General features: G+C 37.3%; 1 protein-coding gene across 1 annotated transcript; it reads left to right on the forward strand.

Annotated features, from left to right (window-relative positions):
* The first annotated feature begins 275 nt into the window (after positions 1 to 275).
* On the forward strand, positions 276 to 8,522 carry LOC122595983 (protein Iojap-related, mitochondrial). Its single transcript, XM_043768475.1, has 4 exons — positions 276 to 665; positions 7,585 to 7,672; positions 7,911 to 8,020; positions 8,148 to 8,522. The coding sequence occupies exons 1-4, from the start codon at positions 399 to 401 to the stop codon at positions 8,217 to 8,219; spliced, it is 537 nt and encodes a 178-aa protein (XP_043624410.1). The 5' UTR covers positions 276 to 398; the 3' UTR covers positions 8,220 to 8,522.
* The last annotated feature ends 1,362 nt before the right edge of the window (positions 8,523 to 9,884 follow it).

Genomic DNA, 9,884 nt, shown 5'->3' on the forward strand with positions numbered 1-9,884 from the left:
TCCATTTTATATAATATTTCACCTGTTTACATGTCATGTAATGTCTCCCGGGGAAAAAAAAACGAGTTTTAATTATTCTTGGTTTCTTGATACCGACATACGTTAATAGTATCCATAATCATGTTCAAAAAAAATAAAAAATAGTATCCATATCAGACTACCGAGTGGTCTTTAATAAAAAAGTTGTGGATAAAATACAAGCTGGGCCTTCTAATTGGGCTTTTAGAGATATAGTGCTAACTTTTATAGATTATGACCAGTTGACCCCACAATATACTCCGTAAATAATAGTAAGGCGTGAAGGAAAACACTGAAAATCCATTTCCCAAAAACTCATTAATCCATTCATCCCCAATTAGATTCCGGCGGCCGGCAACCACCGCAGATATCAATCAATCATGTGGAGGCAGCGGGCGGTTTCGCTGAATAGATATTTTTCTTCCTCAACTATAACAAAGAATAATAATAATAATAGTAAAGGAATAACAGAATTACTGAAATTAGAAGAGGTTGAGAAAATCCTAAGTGATGTAAGAGCTGATGACGTCAGGGTTATTCCTGTCTTTAGAAATAATAATCAATCTGAATTTACTAATCACGTTGTTGTTGCTACTGGTAAATCTCAATGGCATGTTCGTAATATCGCTCAAGCCCTTATTTATAAGGCATGTCTTTCTTCCCTTTTTTTTTTATTTTTTATATAAATAATGTTTTTGTATATTGTGGGGTTTTCTTTGTTTAGGAACAAAGCTCCATTTCCAGCTACTTTTGCCAAATATACCCTTATGGGGATTACATAATTTTGAAATAAAAAACATAATCAAGTGTAGGAGAACGTAATGAAAGAGTGTCATGCTTTAGCAGTTTTATTATAGGGAATTTTTGATGTGTAAATACAATATTCATTAGACTTGCATCCATATTAGCGAGAGTCACCTAGTTGAACCTGCTGCTGTATCATTTTATGAGACTTCTTTCATTTGAGAAATACATTGTGAGATGTTACTTTTAGACAAGTCTTTGGAGGATGCTTTGCGTCATGCTTAAAGTATTTGTTGTATATCACTAGAGACTCAAAGTATTCGATAGAAGCTAGTGCGTTTATATAGCAGTTCATCCGTTTGAGCCTGGTTAGGTGGCAGACTAACAGTTGATGTCATTATGTGGGATCGTGTGTTACCTATGCATAATTAACTTTCATCATTTTTAAGTAAAACCCTATCCCATAATTCATGGATCAGGCAACTGCCAGAAACTTTCATTACATAAGATTCTAAAAACGAGGGATATCAACATTCAATGGTTCTGTTTTTTTTTTTTTTTTTTTTTTTTTTTAATTTTAATTTTAATTTTGTTGTTTGTGTGTGTGTGTGTTTTTGTTTAACTCAATAAGTAAGCAATAACTAATTTTTATAGCTAGTTTGTTTAAGTGAGATATATGTTCATAACTATCGTCTTTTGTATCATTGAAGTGAGATATATGTGATGAAATTACACATTGTGTGACCTTTGAACTGTTTTCCTATTAGGGTTTCTTTTTTTTGTTCCTTTTTTTTAATAGTTATTTTGCTTTCATCCATTTTACCTCTTAGGTATGTGCATCTGTCGAAATTCCACCTTCATAGATTGCAATAAAATTTCTTGTTTTATCATTAGAGCACTCACATCGGGCTCGTTCTCCCGCTCGTTCTTTGTTGGAGGACGAGTGCACACCACTAGGTGTGACTCGTCCTTTGTTCGTTTTGAGGCTACCCGTTCCCACAGAGACGAGATACAAATGGTTGTTTTTTTTTTAAATTTCCCTAATTTTGAATATTGTAGCCGTTGCCAAGTTCAAACGGTCACATTGATCACCCATATTCATGCATGCATAAAACGGTCATATTGACCATCTTCTCCAAAACAACAATATGTATACATTATGTATATATCTATATCTGTACACATATGTATATATATATCTATATCTATCATCTTCTCCAAAACAACACCCATCTTCACCATACAAAATGTCTAGGAACTTTAGCAATCAACGGGGTGACGATTTCTTTAACGCGGCGGCGACGCTTAACTACTCGCCCATCAACTCGTCGGCTCCATCTCAAGTATCTCACATGTCACCATCCACACCACAATATCCACCCTACATACCATCACCAAACGATTATCAATACCAACAATGGCTACACTATCAACAATGGCTATCCCAAGAACAACACCCCTCAACCCAACCGCCACCACAAGTCGCACCCCAACCACCACCACAGCCACCACCAGTCGATGCACCCGAGCCTTCCCAACCAAAAAAGAAAGTAAAACGTCTGGCGAACCATAAAAAGGGAGTTGCAGTCAAGCCATCGCTTGACTCGAAGAAAGCTTGGACCGAGTTGGAGATGAATATTATTGACCGAGTGTTGGCTCGATGCGTCTGAGGATCTAGATTTTGGGAATGATTGAACAGGTGACAGTTTTTGGGACACGGTGATTGAGAACTACAACGCACAAGTGGAATATCATAGAAACAAGAACCAATTGACGTCCAAATGGAGGAAGATTCGAGCCCAAGTTGCCAAGTTCAATGGCATTTGGTCCAAGTACGATGATAATCGAAGTAGCGGAGAAAATGACACCCAAGTGATGGAAGAGGCGCGAGCCGCCTACCAAGCCGAAGTTGGTGCGTCGTTTAACATGTATGTATGAATGTTGGTTACTTTTGAAGGATAAGCCGTTGATTCTCGTGCCTTCCGCTGTGGATGTTTTAGGTCGTAACATGAAAAACAGGAGACCAGGAGTCGGGCCGAGTGATTCGGTTAGTGTTGACGGTGATGAGGATGTTCCCGCCTATAAACCTGTCGATCTTGGAACCGAAAATGAACTCTTCGGGCCCGACCCGTATGCGCGTTCAGCTAAAGCAAAGACTCCCCGCACTTTCGCCTCTTCCGATGCAGGTTCAGCTCGCTCATCAGCATCAGACATCGCAGCCCGACTAGAGAGGCACTGTAACACCCGACAGGAGATCATGGAGTTCCAGAAGGAGTTACTAGCTTTCATCCGCGAGGAAGAAACGAAATGGACGATGTATTCGGCACTTTCTTTCATGGGGAGGACCGAGTTGGACGAGGAGGAGAAGAGGTTCATCAAGGACGCGAAGAAGAAGCTGAGGGCAGAGTATACACCCATAATCCGAGGTCCCGGCGGTGTTTAGTTGGTTTAATAATTATTATGTACCGGACTTTATAATATGTGTTGTTTTTAAATTTTCTAGTTTAATGTGTGTTGTAATTTTTTTTCTAAGTTTTTTTATATATTTTTTTAATTTTTATTAATGAAGTATGTTTTTTTTTAATTAATTGAATGGTTTTTCTTATTGTTATTGTTAATGTAATTACAATTATATATATATGGGTGTATTTTTAAATGTTTAAAAATAAATAAATGGTGGGTCCTTGGGCTGATGTGGTGCTGATAGGGACTAGTCCTTGGAGGATGGGTGAAGGGCACTATGAGTGCTCTTACAGTGTCTCACACTTTTACTTCTTGTTTACAGTGTCTTGCTCTCTCGCTCTTTACATATCATGGCTGCTGGTCAATTATAGATTTTTTGCTGCCAATATGATCTTGTAGCTTGATTATTAGGAGTTTGTCAGGTTTTGTGGCGGCCTTGGTCTTATTTTGCTCAGGGTATATTTTACTTAGGTGTTTAGGGGCCCAATTCGGTTTCCTTGTTCACCAAGCAAGTAGCCCTAGACTAGTATCTGTATATATTCAGGTCTATGCATTGTGATGGTTGTACCGAGCTTAATAAAAAACTCTAGTTGCAGCCGTGGATTCGTTCACACACATTGTGTGAGATACCACGTTATGTTCTCGTGTTCGTTCTTTATTTTTCTATTTTCTTCCGCTGTGCAACCTGTTCCGAACTAGCTGCATTAGAGTTAGGTTTGATTCTACCCTTTTTTTTGCTCGTGGCTATTGTATGTGTCGCGATTAGGGTTCTGTTGTGTTTCCTTGTTCGCTGGTTTTTTCTACCACCGCCGACCTGCTGTTATTTTGGATCTGTACCTGCTGATATACTGTTGTATCTTGCTGTTGCTGTTGTTCAGTTGCTGTTTGCTCCTGTTTTACAGCCGTGATCAGGTTCTGTTCTAGCCGCCACCTGCTGCCGTTGGCGATTAGGTTTTATTTTACCCTTGTTCGTTGCTGCCCTGCTGATTCGTTGCGGTTTCGCTGCTATTAGCTGCTACTGTTTTTTTAGTTGTTCAATCAGCGTTTTGGGTTTGGTTTGCAGTTGTGATTCGCTGCTGTCACCTGTTCTCACCACTACCAGCCTCGTGCTGCTGTCAGCCGACTATGTTGAAATATCTGTTCGCATCAGATCTGGTCAGTGTTTGCGATTAGGGTTTCTGAATTTTGGGGGGTTTTGGTGTTGATTGAATTGGAAGATATAAGGTTGCTGTTTGATTGGTTTTTTCCGGTTGGATTCTTGTTGGCGGGTGTTAAATGTTAATCAACTGTTGAAGCCGGGTGACTTTGGTCTTTTTTTTTTTTCCTTTTGTCATTATGGCTGATGACGGTAAATTTGTGATTGATTAGTTTGACGGTTCGGATTATAGTTGGTGGAAGATGCAGATGATGCCGATTGAAGCATTACTTAGTCAAAAGGATCTAGATATGGTACTTGGGGAAAAACCAATGAAGTTGGATAAAGATTAGGAAGCTCTTGGGGATACGAAGGATAAGAAAGCTAGAGGGATGTTACATTGAGTTTGAAGAGAAACGTGGCTTATAACATCATGTCTGTAAACACCACTAGTGGTATGATGTCGGCGTTATCAAATATGTATAAGAAGCCTTCTGCGGCTAATAAGGTATTCCTGATGAGAGAGCTGTTTAATACGAGAATGAAGGAGGGGAGTTTAGTTACTGTGCACATAAACGATCTGAATTCTATAATTCAGATCTGTCCACTGCTAGTAGTATGATGTCAGCGTTATCAAATATTTATGAGAAGACTTCTGCGACTAATAAGGTATTCCTGATGAGAGTTGTTTAATATGAGAATGAAGAAGGGAAGCTTAGTTAGCGTGCACATAAACAATATGAATTCTATTCTGTTCAGATTGGGAATGGATTTCGATGAAGAGAGCAAGGTTGAATAATTGTTTAATAAGGAGGGGTTTGCTGCAACTAGGTATGCTATGGTTTGAAGTTTGGTTTGTTCGTTGAGTTGGACCTGTTCGTCTGTTCCACGTGTTTTGGGATTATTGTCTTGACCGGGATATTGTTTGCTTGAAGGGTACAACTTACCGGCACGGGTATTGCTATCCAGATTGGGATATTCTTTTAGTAATCCCAAAACACACAGAATAGAATTACGTTACGCGAAGTCCAGGTTTGTACCGGAAGAAATATCCAAGTCAACATTACCCATGCACATCACAAATCTTAACATTTCCAATCCTAACCTTGCCAAAGCTGTCTTTCCAAACATTCTGCATGCCATCAACACTGTGGATCAAAACTCTAGGTGGCATGAACTGATGCACCGGAAATCCGGAATCCATGACCCATGATTCCACACTACTTTCAACACACATCATCAAGACATCGTCTTCAGTCGCTTGCTGTGGGAGTGTTGAATCCATCGGAATTCTTTTTCGGAGAATTCTTCTTCGGGCATTGACTTCCGTAATGTCTAGTCTCGTTGCATTCTCACCATCGCACACTTGGACGAGCTTTAGACGAGCTCTTGCCCTGACCTTTGCTGCTCCCACTATCTCTGCTACACCAGTTTCAAGTCGCGAATCTTTTCAAAAGTCATCCCGTCAGTTCCCAACGAGCTTGTAACAGTAGTTACTTCAGGCCGTGAATATAACAATAGTACAACCTTGGTCTCTTTATCGAAATCTATTCCCATAGATGACAATCTGGATATAATAGAATTAGATCGTTTATGTGCACGGTAATTGAGCTCCCTTCATTCTCATATGAAATAGCTCTCTCATCATTAGGAATACCTTATTAGACATACATATTTGACAATGCGCCGACATCATACTACTAGCGGTGGTTTGAGACATGATGTTATAAGCTACTTTTCTCATCAAATTCAATGTAATAACCCTTTTAGCTTTCTTATCCTTCGTATTTCAAAGAGGATCTTGTTCTTTATCCATCTTCTCAGTTTTTTCCCCAAATACCATATCCAGATTCTTCTTTTGACCAAGTGATCCTTCAACTGCATCTTCCACCAACTATAATCCAAATAGTCAAACTTTTTAATCAAAAATTTCCTGTCTTCAATCATAATGACAAACAAAAAAGTTACGACCAAAGTTACCCGGCTTCGACTAGTTGTTTAACATCCGTCAACAAGAATCCAACAGAAAAACCAATCAAACAACACTTGCAATCTTCCAATCAATCACCAAAGACCAAAACCCCTAAAACGAAAACCCTTATCGCAATATACTGATCAATTCCCAATTAAATTAACTGAACAAAAATACCTTAAGCGGATATATAAACAGATTTTTCAGATCTGAACAGCGACCAAAAATTTCAACACAACGGCGGCTGACAGCAGCAGTGGCAGGCGGTGGCTGGAGGTGGAGAAACAGTGGTCTGATTGAATAGGAAGAACAGCAACAGCAGTTTAGCCAGCAACAATAGTGCACAGCAGGTTACAGCAGAAAACAGCAACAAACATGGGTAACAGAACCCTAATCGCAGCTGGCAGGAACAGATCCGAACACAGCAGCAGGTTGGCGGCTGTAAAAAACGAACAAGGGGAAGGCCAAACCCGACCCCTAAGGCCCTAATCGACAAAGACAACAGCCACACAATAGAATCGAATCAAACGAGCCTTTGAACCGAACCTTCTGATGCCACTTGTTAGGAACAGGTTGCACTGCGGAAGCAATAAACAAGATAAATGTAGAACACAAGAATATAACGTGGTATCTCACACAATATGTGTGAACTAAGCCACAACTACAACTAGGGAATTTAATTAATGCTCAGTACAACCGTTGAGATTACAATAGAGGAATATATATAGAACAACTAGGGTAAACAAAAATTGGTCCCCAAAAAACCTAATTAGAACCGGCCTTAATTAAAATCCGGCCCTGATCTAAACAGGCCCAAGCAAAAGGTCTTCACGTCCAACGTTCTTTTACAGTTCATCTTGTATATGTATACTATTATATACAGGAAATCCTCCTTCCCTTTTAAGGTTAGGTAACACAAACAGGAACGGTATGCATTCTCTATATTTATCAAAAAAAATAATACGGTGACATATCACCCCTCTTACAACACCACTGACTGCAATCCACCGCAAGCATCATCACCCCATTCGTTGGTCTACACCACCAGCTACTGTAATCCCATGAGATGATGTAGTTTTTCTTATAGTTAACCGCGTTAGTTAAGTATACTTAAAACTATATGTTTCCGTTGTTTGGCGCACTTTTATTCTAGGTATTTTTTTTAATTATTGGAGCCAAAATAGGCATCTTGCGTCTATATCGTAGGAAACTAGTTTGAATGTTGATTGTTGACGTTTGATTTCTGGAGCAGGTTAAGCAAAAGCAAACAGGAGCCAAGAGAATGCTGTTACCAAGCGTAGAAGGGCAAGAAGGAGGAAACTGGATCGTCATCGATTCAGGTTTACTTTTGCAACCTTTGATTAGTATTATAAAAAAAGTTTTAGCATTGTGTTGATCCTTTAGAACAAAAAGACCCTTCCCAACATCCAATATTAACTTACTCAAATTGCCTTGCTGTTTTTAGCTAATATCATTGCAAACCTCGCCTTGCTATTAAGCAAAAGCATACATAAGCCTCGTTGGGACTATTGGTCTTAAACATACTTAAGTTTTGTAACATTGATCTTTTTTTTTAAGGTTCGTTGATAGTCCATGCCCTTGATGAGAAAGCAAGAGCTTATTACAACTTAGAGCAGCTGTGGACCTCAAAAGAGGCGAGTAAAGAACAAAATCAAAGCCAAAGTCAGGTAAAATATGTCTGAGCGAGGATATATATTTTAGCACACACTACAAGTACAAAATAATTACTACTTGACACATGTGCCTTTTTTTATAGTAAAGTTGACTAGTAACCAATTTTTATGTTTCAACCAGGAGTTGGATCAAGCTTTCGTAAAGGTACGCCGCAAGAATAATTCCAAAAAACCTGCAAAAGGAAGTGCATGATTGAAGCAAACGGGAACATATTTGACCACAGTAGATCAAGTTATGTTGTATTGGGCTCAGAAGGAATTGTAAATTTATACGCATGCCTTTTTTTTCTTTTCCAAGAAAACCTTAGAAACCAACTATTGTGCCTTTTTATGCATGCATCTTTGTTAATTCCTTTGAATAAATAAGCAAGAAAGGAGATTAGAACATAGGGTCTCACAGTTTCAACTATTCGTACAACTTGGGATGTATTGTGATGAAGCAAAACTTTGGCTCTGGTCAAACCCATTTATCTATTACAAGTATTCATCACAAGTCTATTCCCTTGTTCATAAAAATGTGTAAATATGCCATTGTTTGTAGCTGTATTTTGTTTAGACGGATTGGTTAATCTCTTCCTTTTCCAGGCTTTTTGTTTTTGTAGGCTTTTTTTTTTTTTTTGAAAGGCAAATAATAGCGTATTATGTAGTTTATTGGTGATGAAATGAGTACTCGCAAGCTCTTGGTTGATGGGTCTGTAAGAGGTTGCAGTCAATTCAAATACCATTAGGAAAAAATGCTTTAGCCTTCATGTTCTTTGGTGCAGATGATGCACACAAGTTTGATGAGTGCGGGTATAGAAGGACTAGATCTTTGCGCTTGTTCATTAATATAAAGGAGTTTGTCAAGAATCGATTTTGGGTTATGAACTTATGGTTAAAGACCTGTTGTACATGATAATTTAGAATTACTTTTTGAGAAACTGCGCTTTTTATGCTATAAAACATTATATCACTAACCAAAATTCTTAAAATAATACCTTATATATTTTATAATAAAATTGAGAGGTTGGATCAAGCTTTGGTTTGTCATATCTGACGTTACAAATAGTTCTAGTTGTAAAATGTAATTAACCATTTGATTTGTTGGCACAAATACCATATGATGCATATAATGAATTGGATACACATGTTTAAGTTAACGACATAAAATATTTTGAGCTATAATTTAATTATATTTTCCAACACTTAACCATCAATTATGATACTCCATTTTGTTATTTATTTGTAAAACATAAAAACATAAATATGTCTATAAATAAATTTTTAAAAAAAATATGTTATATATAGAGTAGTTTATTTACAAATCTTAGTCTTAGTCTTAATATATATACTAAAAGGCAACTGACCTAGTCTCAATTGACTAATCACAGCCTTTAATTTCTCAAAATTGATTAGAAAAACACATGTCTAAATTAATTTACATTTTATGGTTTCCATCACCAATTTACACTTTAACCTAATTTAAAAAATTTAATTTACACTTTTTTGTTTTCCATTGCCAATTTACAATTTGACCCAATCTAAAAATAATTAATTTACATTTTTTAGTATTTTATCACCAATTTACACTTTAACCCAATTTAAATATAATTAATAATTTATTGCATGATATATTATCATTATAATCTAGATATATCTCATATATACCAATTCATACCGTGATATATATTCATGTATTTCTCTAATTTATTTTTATTGTTCTAAATAACCATAGCTCACGAAACCAAAATTATTTTTTTACAAGTCATTAATGAGAACTCAGGCAATTGTGGCAATTGTGTAATCAAGGTTAAGAAATTCTTTCTTTTCTTTAGAAGAGTTTGTATAAAAGAAACTCTGCTACACGGCCTTTATATGA

The sequence above is a fragment of the Erigeron canadensis genome, chromosome 4 (assembly GCF_010389155.1).
Source record: "Erigeron canadensis isolate Cc75 chromosome 4, C_canadensis_v1, whole genome shotgun sequence".
Classification (NCBI taxonomy): domain Eukaryota; kingdom Viridiplantae; phylum Streptophyta; class Magnoliopsida; order Asterales; family Asteraceae; genus Erigeron; species Erigeron canadensis.

What these genes read in the sequence shown, in the direction of transcription:
- LOC122595983 (XM_043768475.1), top strand. Translation starts at nt 399, where the DNA reads ATGTGGAGGCAGCGGGCGGTTTCGCTGAATAGATATTTTTCTTCCTCA. An exon ending in CTCAAGCCCTTATTTATAAG is followed by an intron (nt 666 to 7,584) that starts GCATGTCTTTCT and finishes TTTCTGGAGCAG; the next exon opens with GTTAAGCAAAAGCAAACAGG. An exon ending in AAAATCAAAGCCAAAGTCAG is followed by an intron (nt 8,021 to 8,147) that starts GTAAAATATGTC and finishes TGTTTCAACCAG; the next exon opens with GAGTTGGATCAAGCTTTCGT.